The sequence below is a fragment of the Oxyura jamaicensis genome, chromosome 1 (assembly GCF_011077185.1).
Source record: "Oxyura jamaicensis isolate SHBP4307 breed ruddy duck chromosome 1, BPBGC_Ojam_1.0, whole genome shotgun sequence".
NCBI lineage: Eukaryota > Metazoa > Chordata > Aves > Anseriformes > Anatidae > Oxyura > Oxyura jamaicensis.
Window position 1 is genome coordinate 114841897 of NC_048893.1, and position 19834 is coordinate 114861730.

General features: G+C 41.5%; 1 protein-coding gene across 1 annotated transcript in view; it reads right to left on the minus strand.

The window, feature by feature from the left end:
• LOC118160896 (amine oxidase [flavin-containing] A-like) overlaps positions 1–17967 on the minus strand; it is a 38527-nt gene extending 20560 nt beyond the window's left edge. Inside the window, exons 1-3 of the mRNA XM_035315986.1 lie at positions 17817–17967; positions 5297–5391; positions 3453–3590 (exon numbers count right to left, since the gene is read on the minus strand). Coding sequence (XP_035171877.1) covers positions 3453–3590; positions 5297–5391; positions 17817–17892 — 309 coding nt within the window. The 5' untranslated portion in view covers positions 17893–17967. The remainder of the gene's footprint in view (positions 1–3452; positions 3591–5296; positions 5392–17816) is intronic.
• Positions 17968–19834: the final 1867 nt, after the last annotated feature.

A 19834-nucleotide genomic window follows, 5' to 3' on the forward strand; every position in this document is an offset into this window, starting at 1 on the left:
CAGGAGCAAGACTGCTATAACCCTTGGGCCATGCACAACTCATGTCCCAGCTGGAGCAACAGCTCCTTACAGTGTGAGCCCTTCGGCACACATCCCTCCCTGCTCAGTGCTTCCTAACCTTGCAGGCTTTGCAGTGCCTGGGACTGCCAGTGGTTCCTGTGTCTGAAGTGCAGATTTACAGCAACCTGCACAGACTTATCTGCTGCACACTAACCTCCTAATGTTAAGGCTAAAGGAAGGAAATGGAAAGCTAGATGGAAAATGTGAAGCACTATGTACCAAAAATCTTTTGTCTTGTGTTGCCTTGCTCTGAAAGTGGTAAGCAAACAAATAAGCAAAACCAGTCCCTATTTACCAGGGGTGCGTACACTGGAGCTGAGTGCTGCAGCCAAGCACTAGAGGACTGTAGTTATTCAAGAAGTTTAATACTACACCAAGGCTTGAATACCTTTACTTTCTAATGTCTTCTACTAAAGAGAAAGTAAAAACAGAGCACAGCGTGACCTTCAATGACCTCTGTAAAAATAAAAAGCTATCTGCCCTTCTGGAAAGGGACAACTGCTGCACGTTTGCCTTCTCTTAGTCCAAAAATGCTGTTTATGATCTACGGGAGAGCAGCCACAGAGCAATCTGGCTGGAAAGAGTCTGGGGCTTGCAAGAAAATCTACAGTTAGAGGTTACAGATTTACCGTGACAGGATACAAACAAGTTCCTGATTGATATCAAAGCAGTCCATGTTTCCATGTTAACAACGGGAGAGAATGAACAGACAAAAAAAGATAAACAATAATTACATATTTCAATCTTTAAATAAACTGTGACTACAAAAGAAACCTGCCCACACGAAGCAATACAATTTCTAAAGCATGCCGCATGTGGGATTTTTCCACATACATATGGGAAAAATTCCTTTCAGAGCAGAGCAGCTCATGAAATCCCCCAGGGGATTTCCACTTTCCCTGGGCTGCTTCCGCTTGTAGGATAAGGCTTCCACACTTTTTCGAACCCAGCCCGAGCTGTATCCTGAAAACTTGCAGAAAGAGCCAAACTGATCCAGACCAGTGTGGTAAACAAGTGACCAAAAATCTCTTAATCTGGAGATGCTGGGGATTGCATACGATTGAATGAAAAACTACTGCAACAACATCTAAAGCCACGTTTAGCCATTCCTCAGCACAACTCTCCTTCTCACGTCTGGTGAAACTGCTGCAGAGTCGCAGAGTTCAGAGATATGCCCTTGGGATGAGACCTTCCTGTCTGCCCCCGGCTCCACACTGCTGGATAGCCGCTAAGGGGCAGAAACAGCAGATGAGACATGAGTGGAGAAGTTTTTGGTCACAATCTTCAAACTTAAAAGGCAGCAGCTGGCCCACAGCCAACAGTGTCCAAGAAGCTGAACACGTCCCTCTTCTAGATTAATATTTAATTTCTGGAGTGACAGTCCTTTAATATCAACCAATTTCTTCACTAACACATTTTCTATCACCTAGAAAATACCACTTCTGGTTCCCAAAGTACCTCTAATGGATATGAGCGGTGCACATATAGCCAGGAGAGCACAAATCTCTACCTGGACACCGTCAAAGCATTATAACAGTATGTAGCAGTTAGGCAAAATGTACAAGCCCCAGAATCAATGAGCACTCATCAACCTAGCGAACAGCCTGGGCTGCACAGTTTGTTTTCAATAGGTTCCAAGAAGAAGTGGGATTTAAAAGACGACTTAGCAACAGATCCCTAAAACAAAGGATGTGGTGACTACATGAACTCTCAAGGAAAGAGTAAGGAGAAAAAGCAGTGAAAAACCTTAGGGAAAGAAAAGAAAACAAAAGGCCTGTAATCCATGGGAAAATAATGTGGGAGGAATGAAACCAACTGCAGTAAAAGCATAATTATTGTTTATTCAATGCTTAAGGGAGTCCCTTTGCTGATCCCCTGTTCCAACAGCTATGCCTCCCTTGAGGATCCTGGTTTGCTCAGCAAGACCACAATGCCAAATCTAGAATTGATCCACAGCCTGTGATCCAGCTGAACAGCTCGTAATTCTGCCTCTTGCTTAGGAACATGCTTCCACTTCAAAGAAAACTTACGAAATTACATGGTCATTAGCAAGGACATGCATAATGTAATAAGGGACAAAAAAAGCTGCAGCTTCAGTGTCAAAATGGATTAAGGGCTCAAATTCATGTAACCCATTAGAGCCTTTTATTTAACACACAGAAGATAAGTGCCTTTTAAGAAGCTAACAGTTCCATGTCTGAGCTTAAATTAAATACAGTGGGCCAAACATACAGCTGGTAAAATCAGCCCAGCTCCCTTGCTGTAGAACCACACCAATTTTACACCGGGTGGTGCAGTTTTTTTTTTTTTTTTTTGAGTATTGTGGAGAGGCTATACAATTATTTAAGATGTGACTATTTTACAAGCATGGTATGAATCTTCACAGTAAGGAGAAATTACTTACAACCAGATCATAAAACCGTCCAGAATGAGCACATTGTTCTAATTATAGAAGAAAAAGCAGGATGATGATAAAAATTAAATCAGTTAAGGATCCACCACATAGCCTTGCCTCTATCACGCATGTGAACTCTTCTTACTCATACAGGCTTCAAGCCTTGTTCTGCTGATGTCTGGGAAGTACCCAAACAAAAGGATATTAAAAAAAATAAATGATGGAAAGTAATTTATGAGTTATGGAGATGGACAGTGCACCTTATGCTTATGAATCTTAGGCCTCTCTGTCACTCTCCCTACCGCTCTCACTCTGTACTTATTTTGGCAGTAGGTCTTCAACAGGACCTGAGCAAAAAACTGGTGGGCTGAAGAACTAAGATAAGGGCCTGAAATCTGCTCTGAAGATAGGTTTCATTCCAGTTCACTTTAGCCACTTGCATGCTAGTTGTCTACTCAGAAGCAGCTGTCTGAGCTCCTTCTGCCCCAAATCTCAGACACAAAGTTTATGGTGAGCCTTGGGAGGTGCCTGTTCCTTACCATTAGCTAGAGAATCTCAACAAGTCTCAAATCCGATTTCCAACTTCTAGACGTCCAATTTTTAGCAAGATGAATCCCACTGTAAGGGACTGGGATCTCATGTGAAGCTAGCTACATAAGTGCACCAAGTACTTTATAATACTCACAGGCAGGCCCCAGAATACTGTTGTTTAATATTGTAATTTAATATTATCTAACAGTTATATTTTTTTTTTCTGCATTTAAATTGGGCTTGTATTTCAGAACTAGAATTTTCTCATTTTTTAGTACTTCTCAAAAGAAAACAAAAATCATTTTTCTAATTGCCAATAAATTATAACAGAATAACAACACTTCAAACAGGTGCTTCCTAAATTCCCAAATGTGAGCTCTAAATGAAACCCCTTGAACGACTGCCAGCAGTTTCCAAAATTTAGCGTTATGTCTAGGTGTCTGAACATGAAAGATGTAATACTTACCCCCTTGTAATGGATGGCATAGCCATCTATATTCACTTTATAGGTCTCAATACCCAGCTCCTTTGCCAGACGGAGAATCCGATTTTGGGTAGGTCCTACATACGCTCCACCAACATCAACGTAATTAACTTCCTTATTCTGTCAAAAGAAATATCAGGAATCAAAAGCTCTGTGTGAAACTCCTTCACATAAATACCTAGAATTAGGAAGAATTATTCCATGGTGAATAGCACTGCATCTAAGTGAACAGGAGACAAGGCATTCTGACTGGCTTAACCACAGGCAGTGCTGAGCTCTGCAATGACACACACAAGGGATCACAGTGTCTTCACTCCACCGCATGTGGGTTTAACTAATGTTTAAATCTCACTATACTTTTCAGTATTGGCTTTGTAGTCACACAAAAGACATGATAATATGAAGAAAACTAAATACTAAAAATACTAAATACTAAATACTAAAAACTAAATACTTTGGTTAAAAACCCAGCACCACTTTCTCAGAACTCATGATACTTTTCTTCTCATCACAAAACCCTTGTCAAGTTGAAACCATCTCCAGCACCAATGCTTGTTTTCCCTGTCTCTGCAGATACCTGCTTAGATTTAATACTGTAGATGCTGAGCACGGCAGTGCAGTATTCAAAGAGAGTAAGCTCCTTTCCAGCAGGGCACACCCTGGCTGCAGCCTGCTGCACTTGGCATTTTCCGTATCACAAAGGAATGCTGTTTATATCTCATGTACAATGATTTCTACTAAAACGCCCCTGTTTATCTCTGGTTACCAAGCAATTGGCATTTGACTTAATTTAAAGCTCTCCCATTTTTAGGCTGGGACGCAGAGGGAATATCTGTATTACATTACCCTATGCCTCAGGTGACTCACTGTTTCTTTCATTTTCTTTTTAATGGCATCCTTTTAGTGGTGGCCCTTTGTTGGATTTTCTCCAGTATGTTCCATATTGGGACTGGTAATGTTTAATGTTTTTATTAAAAACATCATTTTTTGTAGATTGGGTGCAACTTCAGCAAGTTTGTGGACAACACCAAGCTGAGTGGTGCAATTGATATGATAAGAAGTAAGGGATGCCATCCAGGGGGACCTAGATAGGTTTGAGAGGTGGGCCCACGTGAACTTCATGGACTTGAACAAGTGCAAGGCCCTGCACCTGAGTCAGGGCAACCCTGCTATCCACACAGACGGGGGGATGAATGGTTTCAGAGCAGCCCTGCAGAGAAAGACCTGTGGATACTCACAGATGAAGAAACTGGACATGAGACAGCAGTGCATGCTTGGAGCCCAGAAAGCCAACCATATCCTGGGTCACATCAAAAGCAGCGTAGCCAGCAGATTGAGGAAGGTGATTCTGCCCCTCTACTCTGCTCTCATGAGACCCCACCTGGAGTTCTGCGTTCAGCTCTGGGGACCCCAGCACATGAAAGACATGGACCTGTTGGACTGGGTCCAGGGGAGGGCAATGAAGATTATCAGAGGGCTGGAGCACCTCTCCTACAAAGACAGGCTGAGAGGGCTGGGGTTGTTCAACGTGAAGACAAGGATCCAAGAGACCTTAGTGCAGCCTTTCACTACTAAAGGGGGGCTTATAGGGAAGATGGGGAGGGACTCTTTACCAGGATGTGTACTGATAGGACATCTAAAGATTTAGATTAAAGAGAAATTATTTACTATGAGGGTGGTGAGGCACTGGCACAGGTTGCCCAGAGAAGGCATGAATGCCCCATCCCTGGAAGTGTTCCAGGTCAGGTTGGGCAACCTGATCTAATGAAAGATGTCCCTGCCCGTGTCAGGGGGGTAGACTAGATGATCTCTAAGGAAGCACTTACCCTGATAGTGAATGTCCTTCCTCCAACTCTGTTCCGGGCTTCAAGAACCACCACACTGAGCCCAGACTCAGACAGCAACTTGGCAGCCGACAAACCTAACAGAAAAAGAGCGAGTGCTTTAAAGCAAGTGGCAGCAATCAATTACAATGCTCAAAAACTGAACCAAAGCTTCATGGTCAGAGATTTTAATACCATTTTCAAAAATTCCTGAGAGAATTCTGAAACTTTTCATGGTTCCTTATCACAGAAATCATGCAACTGCTTCTACTGGGTCTGGCTGGGATGTTAACTTTCCCTGCAGCAGCCCATACAGTGCTGCGCTCTGCACTTGTAGCTAGAACAGCAGTGGTATCACACCAGTGTTGTGTCTGCTGCTGAGAAGTGCTGGCACAGCATCAGGACTCTCTCTGACCCTCCTAGGGGTGGGCAAAAAGTGAGAAAGAAACATCACCAGGGCAGCTGACCTAAACCAACCAAAGGGATATTCCATACCATATGATGTCACACTCAGCAATAAAAGGTGGAAAAAGGAAGAAGAGGGGAGGGGTGGGCTCTCGTTGCGAAAACGTCTGTCCTCCTCCCGAACACCGGCTACGTGTGTTGAGGCCCTGCTTCAAGGACGTGGACAAGCATTGCTCATTTGTGGGAAGTAGAGAGTAATTTCTTTCCTCTGCACTTCCACATAGCCTTTACTTGGTTTGTTTTGTTATTCCCTTTCCCCCTCCCTTTTCCCCTTTCCCTTTTTTTCCCTTTAGTTGAATTGTTTAATTAATAATAATATTTCCTTAATTATATATATATATATTTTCCCCTCTTTAATTAAATCATCCTTATCTCAACCCGTGAGTTGTTCTTTCCTTTACTTTTTCCCCTCCTCATCTGAGGAGGGGGAGTGAGAGAGCGGTTGTGGTGTTCAACTGCCTAGCACGGTAAAACCACCACACTGCTGCTTAGTTGCATCTGCATAAACAGCATTCCACAGACTGAATTTTCCTCCTTTGGGCTAGCATTTTGCCATTTTAAAGAAAGAGAAATCTCAGTTATTAACAGCATGCATCTTATTCCTCATTTGTGCAGCGCATAGAAAAGGTAGAACCCACCTTGAGGGGCTTGTATGGCTAAAGTGACAGAAATAATAATATACTAAATAGGCATGTTTCAGCAAAGTAGGCTTCCAATTTCTTCTCTCTCTCCTCAACTCTCTACTGTATCGCCACCCATTGTCCTCATTCATATGCAGAAAGAATGTCTGCCTCACTGTCAAGATTAATTTTAAGCAATGGAGTTTGACCATGGCAATCAAATAGCCTGTATATAGATACTTTATAAAAGGAATTACCATCTCAGCAAAAATCATCTAATTATGGGACTTTGTGATGGAAACACTAGAGAAAGCTGAAAATTCAATAGGACAGGAGTCCTCTTTACTTTTGACAAATGCAAAATGAAATTGTAAAAAGCAATCATGAGTTTGTGAAATCAGATTATCCCATTGTCCTGCAGGCCAATTTGGCACTGAAGCATTGTTTTTCTGGAGTTGTTTCCCCTCCTTAAGTATACAAAAGCCAGTCTTATTGATCAGAACTTCCAAGATACCCTGCAGTAAGGAATAATAATATTATATTCATGTTTATTACACTACTTCTAAATGTGATTAAAAGCAACCGTTCCTGAGTCCACAAAGAATGCAAGTCTTAAAAGGCCAGATGAGAGGAATCATTCTAAGGTGCCAGGCAGTACTAAGTGTACTCATTTATTCTGAGGACAATACAGAGTAGCCCATAAACTTTTGTGCACATGATCTTTCAATGTGGAAGTTGAACAGCACTCACTGGAAACCAGAAGAGAGGAAGTTCAAATGTCTTACACTGACAAAAATGATATATATGATTTCAGTGCTCACCAAAAAATGACTTAATGTCCTTTTATCATATTCTTTGGATTGTTGCTGGAGCAAAAGCATACTTAATTCTTACATCTATTTAATGTTTGAAATTTTAAAAATTCTAGCCATTTCTCAGTGGGAATGAACATCTTTGTTCTAATTTCTTTCAATGGTTTTTGACTTTTTTTTTCCTGCTTGAAAGACTACAGACAACACAGTTAATTATAGTTAATTCTTTAATCTTTTTGGTGAGTGTTCTCGTCCTCAACATAATCATAGAAAACACAAGTCTATAATGCTGGAAACACAAACTACAGCATTTTCTTATGAACACATATTTTCATATGAGAAAAAACTGTCACAAAAATGTGGATTTCCTACATATACAAAATACACGGTGGAATTTCTCTGTTCTTTGTAAATACCATTGGACACTCAAACATGAATGATAATTCTCTTATAAGAAAGTTTAAATAGATAGATATTGAATATATATTATGTCTTCTGAAAATACACGTAATAAGTAACATGAAGTGGAAAAGAATCTGTCCTGGGTTTGAAGGAAGGATTGTATAATCCTCTAACCCCATTAGTGTCAAAGACTGACAACCTTATCTCTCATTTTGTGCTATATACAATAGCAATATCCATGCCACAGCTCTTTAGGAAGAATAATAGTTTCACTGGACTGCGTTGGAAGTTAACCTTAATGCTGGTTTGTACCTTTATTAAATCATGTGTTCTAATAAAGAAGGGTAGCTAAGGAATGAAGAACATGAGGTAATATGTCTGAGGTTCTCTATTCTGTTTGCTTCTTAAACTGTACTTCTTGTACTCCAGCCATACAGATTTTTAGATTCGTTATTGTTGAACACAAGTGTCACTGTAGACTGATCCAAAAAAAAAAAAAAAAAAAAAAAAAAGACTTCAGAGCTATATAGACTGGGAAACAGCAAGAGATACACCAGGACAGCAGTGACGTAATGTCAATTGACAGAGGGTCTGACTGAGAAAAAAATAGTGCCAATTTGTAAATTCAGGTTTACAAAAATTGAAAGGTCAATGACACAGCATAAATAGAGGTGGTTATTGTTTAAACTTCCTAGCATTGCAGAACTTAAAGCTACAGATTAGACCTAGAAGGTCAAATTTAAAATTATGCATACATAGACAAAACATTAAAAAAAAAAAAAAAAGAGCAATCCAAGATGAAAATAATCTGTTTTCCCAACAGAATAAAAACACAAAAAAGGCAGGGGATGGGGGTTGGGGAGGAAAAAGTAGGGAACAAGCAAAATATGTCAATTGAAAATTGCTACTATGCAATTATTTGTTTAAGGCATAGACTCGATTTTCTTTGAAAATGGAAGGCTAGCAAGAACACACACACACACAGAGTATCTACATGCAGCTGACTGTTGAGCCCAACTCTTTGGCTCCATTCTGGTTTGAACTAACGTGCACTGGGTAGAGATGCTTCCACATACATCCCACAGGTCACAAAGCCCATGTGCTTTTGATACATGGGCATAATTAGCCTCAAAATAAATTGCCATGGGCCCCTGCTACACATGTGCTCTGAAAACAGCCACAATATCCTGTCACACTGTGGATATCCACCTTGTCCTACAACCATAGCCAAGCCAAGCAGTGGGCTGTGACATCTCAGGCCACAGCCAGGACTCAAGTGAGGTATTTCACGATGCGCTTGTGTAGGACAGCAGCACAGAAATGCCTATCACTGCCACCCCACACAGGTTCATAGCCTGTCTCTTCCACCACACCACGCTTGGAGATGTCCTCCTCACCTTCCCATCCCCACCATGGTCTCCAGTATCTGAGGCTGGTGTTGTGCCTCATTGTGTCCTCCACCTCCTTCGAGTGTAGCCTAGAGAGAAAGCTGCAAGCCACCCAGATCACTGGCCGTGTTCCTTCCACATATCACTCTCATTCTGTGAGTTAGAAATACTATCTGCCTAAGTAAGATGAAGAGAGCCTGCCAAAACCATGCTTCATTTGAAGTATCTGGCTGGAGAAATTCACTTGTTATTAGATCAGAATAAACAAAGCGAGATGACTTATACATCCTCCACGAGGGTTTCTATGGCAATCTCATACCAAGCTCCCACTGTCTGAAGACGCTGTACAAGGAAGCTCTTCTCCAATTGATTCTGCAGTGCTGTTAAGGGCCCGCAATTGCTGCTGTTGCAGATCATACTGCTGCTGCTTTCATTTCAGAAAATTGTCATAATCCTATCAAGCAAAGTGGTTTCAAGTGCATCAAAATACTGGATGCACCATTAAAAAAAATAAAAGAAGAAGAATTTAAGATGAATTTATGCCAGTCTGCAGAGTACCAGGCATACATCATGGCTGAAACTCAGTGATACTGAAGAATACTGGATTTTGTATGTAGCCTGATGGAAAACACAAAATAGCATGCCTGTATCTTATAGGAGAGAAAGGTTCAGCCCTACAGGTAGAGAACAAAACTGGGACTTAAGAGACTTGAGCTTGACTCTCAGCTGAGCTGCATAATGTGGGAAGTGTTTTCTTACGAAATAGGGAGGCATTTATAAGACAAGCATATATGAGAATTATTCCAAGTTGTCTTAATACTGGGGTTGATACAGGACATATAAACGGACACTGTAGCACAAATGGTGGGACTTAAAAAAACAAGCAAACAAACAAACAAACAAAAAACAACAAAAATCTTACTTTATTGGAAACATGATAGTATGGTAAATATTATATATTATATAGTTTATATTTTTCAAAATCTGCACTCTAACTCCAGTACATCAAACAGATTCACTGATACACCATGATGAGAAGCAAAAATCACCAGCATCTTTCTAAGAGACAGCACTTTTTACATGATGGATGCTGAACATCTCCAAAACATGCAAGGGCAGTACCCATGCAGGGTAACGAAGGGCGGTGAAGGGAAGTGGTGACAACTGGAAACCACAAAAATACCATTACACCAGACAGAGAATGTTTCTGACTATCACAATAGCAGGCCCAGAAATCTTAGATTCTCTTCAGATTACTTGCATCACCTCAGCAACAATTAAATATTTGAACTGAAGACTGGCCCACCCGTATTATGTATGAATAGGAGCTATGGGTCCTATGAATAGGACCCATAGCTCCTATTAATAGCTATGGGCTATTGCTCCATCACAAATATCCTGGACAGCACTGTGTGTCTCTCACCAGGAACTGTCTTCTCAATGAAAAGTCATGCCTTTTCACTGCAAACTCTATCTGGATTAGCTGCTGCCTGCATGATGGTGAGAATGGTTGCATTACAGCACAGCCTTGCAAAACTGTTATGGTACCTCCAGACACTCGTATAGCTGGTGATGAAGATCATGCTATGGGTACAAAGTCTGAAAGGTACTATTGAGTTCACAAGGCGTTTCAACATATTAGGGAAGCTTGATTTTTCAGGGACATTTAACTTTTCAAACTGAGGCCCACTACATATGTGTCCCATTGAGCACACTAAAATAATGGCAGAGAAAATTAACAGTAACTACAGAAAAGGTTACTGTCTGCTGTTTTTCTGGATATATTAGATGCTAGCTTATAAAAAGTGCATTTGCCTTTTATGCATCCAATGTTGGGGCGTTACCAATCCAATGTTACCATAACCGACATAATACGACATTCCTTCTTAAAATTCTTGGTAATCCACTCTACTATACATAAAGTGAGGTAATTACATTATATGAAAGTCTACAAGCTCACTATTGTGCTGTTCTAGCACAATTGAATCATGAAAGGGCAAAATCTTTATGGAATGTCTCAACATTTTTTTGATCTTAACAGCAGAGTGATTTTTAAACCTTTTCACTCATTATTCTAATATACATCAGTAAAGCAAGGCAATTGTCAATATATCCTCACTAAAGTTCCATTGTAACGGTATGCTAACACTGTGACTGTTTTTTACTGTTCCGCTGATGGAAAATGAAACTTTTCCAAGTACAACTGAGTAATTAAATCTGGCAACGGTCACCTTAGAATCATTTCTCATTATTCGAGTAGAAGTGTCTTTGCCAAGAAAACATGAACTTGCCAATAAGAGATGCAAAGCATTTCTATCATGACTATGGAGTAAAATATCCATTCCTCTCTTTTCTTCTACTTCTCTACAACATTTTGCTTTCATTGAATTTTTTTTGCCTACTGTGGAACTCAAGTAAGTTTTAAAGTATAGTTAGAATGTACTCAGATACATCAGACTGTCTCCAGAAAGATCACTAATGGACAACAACACACAGAAGGCTGATAACGAAGGAACTGGTTTCCTATCCAGACTAAAAGTTTGAAAGGCCTAAAATTGCCACTGAAAATGAACAAAATAACTTACTAATTAAATTACATGCCTAAAATTTGCACAGGACAGCAAGAATGCACAGCACTGATCACATGTCTATATTCATTTCTCCTTTCAGTCTTGCCTAACACCATAACAACACTAACTTTCCTACTGTCAGAAACTGTGTTTTGTCTTTCCATGCGTTGTTTCGTAATTCCCATTGTAGTGCAGTTGATGCTGGGGATGAGGGTGCATTTATTTAGCCTGTCATTTCCAGTTAAATATTTTTGCATACATATTTCTCCCCCCCAACCCCCATCAAACATAGTCCAGTTGATTGATCTAAGATTTCAACCAAAAAAGACCAAATATTTTCTGTTACAGAGTGCACTGCTGAATGAGAGCAAGCCACTCTAACTGGTTTCAATAGCACTACTGTATAAATGCTTTAAATAGATGCAAACCTTGTCCTGGAGGGTACAAAGACAGTTTCTCACAGACAGTCTTAACAGAAACACAGTGAACATGAAGAGGGAATTGTATTTGGAGGACAATTCCACTCCTACGTACACACCCACTATGATTTTTAAGTCCAAAGCCTGCTGCAGTAAACACCTCGGCCCAGCATAACTTCCTCCACAATCCCAAAATAAAAGCAGGAAAAGTTAAGTAGTATAAGCATGGAGTTAAAAAAGGAGCATCTTCCTTCACCTTACATATGAAAATGAGTAGCACCAATCAACCAGTTATTAAGCTGACGGCTTAGTATTACTTGGCTTATGGTAACATCTAAGGTATTTATGCACATTTTCTAACTATTGCTAAGTGTATTCATCAGCATGCATAATAAATTCTTATCAGTTAAACAGTGATCATCAGATAAATAAGTTTGTGAAAAAAATATTGCTGTGAATCTATGCATTACCACAAAAAACAAGAACATCAGCATTGGTGTTCCTGGGAAGGACATAACATTTGTTCCACCCCTGCCCTCATTGTACTATGATATTTTGAGATGTGCCCTAACAACCTATTTTTTTTGCTCACTGGAGTAAATAATACTCTTAAGACTTTAGATCTACCTAGCTAAGAGGAATATTCTTCCCTGCCTTTCAACAACTTCCAGCTAAGCTGGAGGCATGGTGCAAAATTTGCTCCTCAAGGAGCAACCATAGATTTACAGTACTCTCCTAGGAACTCTGAATTTGCTAACCAACGAATCACAGTGGTGTACATACAATTTATTTTTTTTAACCAGAAACCAAACTAGCACATCCTTTATTCAGTAACAGAACCAGCTGTCATGACTCAGGTTACCACCTGGGTTAGATGATGTTCATAAATTATGCATTTACCGTAGAAAACCATATGAAGAATGTGAAGGAAGATGAAGAAAATAGTATTTGGCTATATAACAAACATATCTCAATTTCTGTGCTAAAACTAAGTATCTGTTATGGAGCATAACACAAAGGAGTGTCTTAACAAAAAAAAATAATAATACATAAACAAAAAAACATGCCCCATTGCCTCATGGTCAGAAGATTTTGTATATCTTTAGTAGCAAAACATTGGAACATGTTATAAACAAGGAGGGAATGGAAACCGGCATTTCTGTTTATGTGCAAGTATTGTCTATAACACCCTTAACATTTTACGTGGGGGGCTGATTGATTTATTCCTGCAGTAAATTATTCACGTAATGACATTCAGCTTGCTAGCAGTACATGGGGAACTGAGAGCCTTTTGAAACATTGCTGTTTATCTCTGCATCCAAAAAACTGGCTTACAGGTATTTCTAGCACCAAGTGACAATATTATCACTGACTGCTGGCTTTACTGTTGGACACAGAAAGTGGCAACATACCAAGGAGCCAGAGCCCAGCATTGGGTGCATGTAAAGAGAGAAACACAGGATATGTCTTAGGAGGCAGCTACTGCATTCCTACAGGTCAAATTCTGGGTAAACATAGAAGTAGTACTAGAAAAAAAGATATATGGGAAATTACTCCAGATTTACACAGGTGTAGCTGATTATATCTTCTACCAGTAACTGTGCGTTTGACAGTTTATCTGACACCACCACCCACCAGCAGGTTGGCATGCTGTCAAAATAAACAGAGCAGTATACAAGACGAGTTGTGCTGCCACTGTAGCAAGCAAGGAAAAATCTGCATCTCCTCGTTACTCGGTATTTCACTCGGAGACCACAGCCAACGCGTAGGTAGCTCAAGCAGTAAGGTTGTCAATCACAAAGTGTGGAGCAGGAGATGCCAAGGCAAAGAGCTCTTCCATGGAGGGGAAAAAATAACCAAACTAATGGCATATCATATGCTTTACTTCAATATAAAGACTAATTACTATCATTTTAATATCCCAGCTTCTCCTACAGCTTGTGGCCCTTGGACTTCTCCTTAAGTGCAACAGAAAACACTGCTGTTTCCTGCATGTGGCTGGCAAATCTAAGCATCTGTTTTCTTTAGCCATGAGATCTCCTTGTTTCTAGCTATGAACAAACGTGTTTTTGTTTGGAGATAAGAACTATCCATGTCAGAGTGACGGTCCTCAGTACAAGCTTCAATTAGAGCTGTGTTTCCCTTGTGCCTTGCTCTCGTAACACAATGTGCTGAAAATTCTTCCAAAACATATCTGCATACAAGTTCCCTTGGACTTGCTTGCTCCTTTCTATATTTGTCCATATCTGACATATCTGGTTTGCATTACGGAGACAATCAATCTTCATCCTCCATGCGTTTTTTTGATAAACTGGGCTTCCAGTGTCTAAAATTCATGTGTGAAGGGAGGCTGGCGTATTAATATACCTAACTTTCCACTGAAAAACTTGGAATATTTTGCTTAAGACTCCTTTTTTTTTTTTTTTTTTTTTTTTTCTGCCAAATATTGAACTATTTAAGCTTGATTTTCAGGGTGTGGTACTCATGCTGATTCTTTTTTTTCTTTTTTTTTTTTTTTTTTTTTCTTTCTGGAAAATCTTAGTCAAAATTGGCTGGCTATTCCTAAATCTCTAGGAACAAACATTCTTCTATGGTTTTGAAAACTTGTTTGTTTGTTTTCCTATTTTGGAAGTTCTAGCAGCAACTTGAAATTTTGCAAGGAGGTAGCCTTTGAGTCAACACCGCACATTTTGTTATCCATGGGAAAATATTCCCCAATAAAGTTAGTTAGAAAACTTTGAGGGATTACAAATCACATGTAAGCTGTGGTAATTTTCTAGATCTTAAAAGTTGAAATAACTGAGTGTTTGGTAAAAGCAAAGCTTGGAGCACTCAGTGCTGCCCATCCATTAATGTGCAGACCCCATGGTGTGAGCAAACATGCTGGAGCTCCTTATACCCCACCTCACATATCAAAGCAACTGAGTGTGCTCCATCCTGGGGATATGGAGCCAAAATATGAATTCCCTGTAATTTTTGCTTTAGCTTGGGGAAAAAGTAGTGGAGCTGGGATTGGGACAATGCGTCAGGTGTGACAGTGACTTGCTGCATAAAGGGACAACTTCTGGAAACCATCAATACAGTAGTTAGTCCACACAGAGGATGACCATCTACTAGTCCTCAGGTAATGTGACCCCTTAACCAAAGTGGCAGAGGACTGTCTGATGGGATGTCAGGGTTACAATCCTGCCAATTAATCGGACGTGTTCATGGTGTGTCACGCGCTGTCAGCTTGCTTCCCGGCAAATGAAGGAATGACAGCCTAAACCAAAATGTGCGAGCAAACTGTGAAATTCATCCAAAACTGAACAGCAACTTCAGTTCACTAGAAAATCCTATAAACAGAAAATAGGAACAAGGTTTGAGGCATATACGTAGGAAATTCCCATGGGTACGAGGAAAGCCTTTAATTTCAGGTTATCTGTTTAAGATGCTTGTGTATAAGATGTTGTAATTACCATTAACTGTATTAGCGAGACACTATCCATTAACCATGACACCAACGTGTTCCTAGGGCTCTTCCTGTCCACCAACCACACTTTTAACATGCATGCCCATGTAAAAAAAGGAATTTAGCCCAAGCTCTGCAGCTCCTTCCCTGCTGGGGTCCAAACATACTTGCTCGGGCAGTCTGGACAGTTTGAACATGACTCCACAGAGTATGGCAGACAGATCTCAGTGGTAGAGGCCACCAGAGCAAACTTCCTGCAAGAAGTGAAGTGCTCTGTGCAGAAGCTTCCCTAGTCCCCAGCTTGTGCTTTTCTACAGGCAGTTGATTCAGTGCCCCTGTCACTGGCCACACACAGATACGTGCGTGCAGAGTCCAGGAGGATGGGCAAGAATAATGCATTCGGCTGTGCAGAAACTGACTCTCAAGACTGTTCCTGGCTCCAAGGAACAGATACCTCCAGAGGTGCCAGTCAGGATCTGAGCTTCATCTTGCTCAGCACTGTACAAATATTTTTAAAAGCCACAATCTCATTGCTGGGAAGCTCACCCAATATAACAAGCAGCCTGCTTATCCCTCATACACATTTCATGTATTTCTATTAAAGAACTGGCTTATCCCAACATTTTCTATCCTTTCTTGTAAGCATTGGGTAATGTGCATTTAAGATATAACAGAAGCAGAAGAGACAGTAATTGTATTAGATGAAGCAACTGCAAATGTATCTTCAGACAAATAAGCAGCAGAAAGTCAAGACTGGGATCAGAGAGACGTGGAGGCAGAAACCTTGCCCATCTTTGTGCATCCTTTACTATTTATCTCACTAGAACAACAATTCTAGGGAAAAAAAGTTAGGACTAGAAATCAACACTTCTTATGTAGCTGAGGTGCAGGCATCTTGGTATAGAAACAGTAGCGGCAGGGCAGCTCTGTGAAAGGCAAAACAGACCAAGAGCTGACAGGAATTACTGTGCCCAGCTATGAATGGTACTGTGTATTAAAGATGGATTAATTATGAAATAAGGCATTTATTGTTCATTTTTCTAAGGCTGTTTTCGTAAAATGGTGTATGTTCTAATCCGTTAAGAGGTAAACACCACTGGTTGACACTAAGGGTTTCCACTGACAAGAAAAATGTTCCTGTATCCCAGGAGTGCTGTGAGGTTCATTTGTCCTCCTAATGCCACCGTCAAATTTTCAGGGACTGCAATGCCTTGAAATTTCCTGCTTGGCTCCATTTCAGACTCGGAAGTAGGCTTTAATCCAAGGAATAAGTGTTCTGAGGTAACTTACTGATGTGCTTGTACTAGTGAGTCAAGATACCAGTTAGAAGTGCTCAGCCCAATTTCCAAAATATTACTAATAGATTAGAAAGCCAGAGGAGCACGGTGCCCTCTGAGGACAAAGGGCTTCTTGGAGCCTTAGAAAACATTATAATATCACATCACTATCAGCTGCACACAGCATGGGCAGTTCCCTAAGGGAAGTGTGTGCTTTACAGGAACCTTAAGGATGAAGACCAAATGACTTGTGCTAGCAGGAGAATACCCAGGCATCTGGTAAAACCAAAAAGCAAGCCAACCTCGGGTCCAAACTCTTTCTTTCTGCTTGAGGATACTACAGATTACTTACATTATTGCATTTAACAAGTAATTATTAGGGAAAAAAATAATTGTTTTAGGAAATTAAAACATGTAATTAAGTAAGCAACCTGCTGTTTTGTGCATTAATCCATTGCAAATTAAGGAAAGGAAAGCCTCCGACTCCTAAACTCTAACAAAAACTAATTTCACCTAAAGCAATAGCAGTAATGCTTGCATTGTTAGTGAAGTCAGTCACATAACTCACTTTTTCTGAATTGTTAGAGAAGTAAAGACCCCTGAAACCTGGCCAAAGCTGCTAACACGGCATCTGTCTGATGTACGAACCAAACACGGATTTTCCCCAGCAGAGCAACAGGCTCACCTAGCAGTACCATTGGGAGCCCTAAGAAAAATGACTTCTCTTTTTAAGCACGAGGACCAGGGGCCACAAGGCTCCTGTGAAAGCAGATCTGGGGAGTATTCTGGGATTTACCGTCCTGGCAAAGTGCGAAGAGCCCATCGCACCTGGGGAACTTGGCTGTCTTTTCTGCCGTGTTTATCAGAGGGACACAAACCCCAGCCCCACAAGCGCTATCCAAAAACGCCCGAAAGAACCCCACTACCCTCCTCGGGACGCACAACGGCCACCCTGCATCCCTAAGTCACTTTTCCCTAGGGTCTCTCCCCGACGAGCGGGCTCCCCCCGCGCCCCCACGCGGAGTATTTCCCTTTCATTTATCCCCCTCCCTGCACCCGGAGCCCCCGGCGGGCACCCACGGGGCAGCGCTGCCGGGGCTCAGCGCCCACCGAGCCCACCTGAGATGCCGGCCCCGACCACCACCACGTCGCATCTCCCGGCCACGCCGCTGCCCCCCGGCCCCGCCGCCTCCATCCCGCCCCGCGCCGCCGGCTCCGGCTCCGGCTCCGCGGGGAGCGCACGGCCGCGCCGCCCCAACGCACCGCCCTCAAGGCGGGGCCAGCCCCTCCCCGACCCGTGGGCATCGAGAATATGGGAGGCAGAAGAATAAATCTCCTTCCAAAATAAAAGCAGGTACTTGGGAAAGTCAGGTAGTTGTGCAGGGCTAGTTGAGTTTGGTGCGCTTGCTACAGACACGCAAGTGCCAGGCGCTGTAGCAAAGCCAACAAGCAGCAAAACCCCTATTTCCCTCAGGGAAACCACCCACTGACACAGGAGCTCATCATCACTGACACTGCTGCTGCTTGCCTACCAAGGCGAGCTAAAAGGGCGAGCCCAAGATGGTGAGATGTTTATTCTGAAACAGAACATGCAATGCATCAGTTGTGCTTATTGGGGAAAAATGTCTTTGCTTCTTGAGTGTGGCAAGGCAGCTCTGCTGGCCCCACTGAGCAGGTCACAGGCAATCAAACAAACAAAAAGCATCGCCAAGAGGCACCTCCCTCATAATCCAGAAGCCAAGTTTGGTGGAAAGTAACAAAAACATCCTCTTCAATTACAACAGGAAACCTCTGTGCGTCTAGATAATTACCTGATAGATGAGCTTGGCAAAAATTCACTGTTGCTAAATGAAGCTGCAACAGGCTTGTTAAAGAGCAACAGAGATTCAAGTGGATTTACCTAGAGCAGCTCTGATGATGCGAGCTGACATCAAAGTATGAAATACATACATCAGGGTTGCCTCAACCCTTGGAGTAAAGACTGAAAAACCTATCTAAGGGGCAACCAGCATTTACCTCAGGCAGTAGCAGCCTCCAAGCATAGCAATTGCTGTCAGAACTGCCTATCCGCTAAGCATTTAGCATCTCTATAATAGAGACCTTGGCATACTTCTACCTTGACATATGTAGATCTGCAGACATCCAGGATTTGAAAACAAAATGAAGCAAAGCAAAGAAAAACAAACAAAAAAGCAAAGCAAAGCAAAACAAAATAAGTAGATGCTGAAGCCTTGCTTGAGACCAGAATGAACCCAATGGGAGATGATCAAGTGGATCTTACCAATCTGTCAGCAGGGTCCATGAGGATGTGCTAAGGACCTGCTGAAAATGAAAGAAGCAGGAGAGGAAGCAGGTGATGTGTCATACTGAGAGTGATCCTCCTTCCAGAAATTTATGACCATACTTTCAACGATAAATTTGGAATAAATCAATGGGAAACAAATTAATTGAAGAATTTACAGTAAAGGAAATTTTATTCCAGCCTGATAAAATATGATTTAGAAAGAAGTTAATTGTTGCTCAGATCAGAGAGATTAATAATAAAGAAATGCTCACCAATGGGCCTTGTTCTTTATGCACTACAAAAACAAACAGAATCACAGAATTTTCTAGGTTGGAAGAGACCTCAAGATCATCAAGTCCAACCTCTGACCTAACACTAACAGTCCCCACTAAACCATATCCCTAAGCTCTACATCTAAACGTCTTTTAAAGACCTCCAGGGATGGTGACTCCACCACTTCCCTGGGCAGCCCATTCCAATGTCTAACAACCCTTTCGGTAAAGAAGTTCTTCCTAAGATCCAACCTAAAACTCCCCTGGCGCAACTTAAGCCCATTCCCCCTCATCCTGTCACCAGGCACGTGGGAGAACAGACCAACCCCCACCTTGCTACAGCCTCCCTTGAGGTACCTGTAGAGAGCGATAAGGTCACCCCTGAGCCTCCTTTTCTCCAGGCTGAACAAGCCCAGCTCCCTCAGCCGCTCCTCGTAAGACTAACAAACAAAACAAGAACAACAAGAACAAAGCAGGGGGCAAATCCAGAGGGTGAGCATAGGAAACTACTGTTGCTGAAATCGTATCCCAACAATCTGTCTAGTTGATTTATGTCTGCTGCAGTAAATGAATTGTAGTAA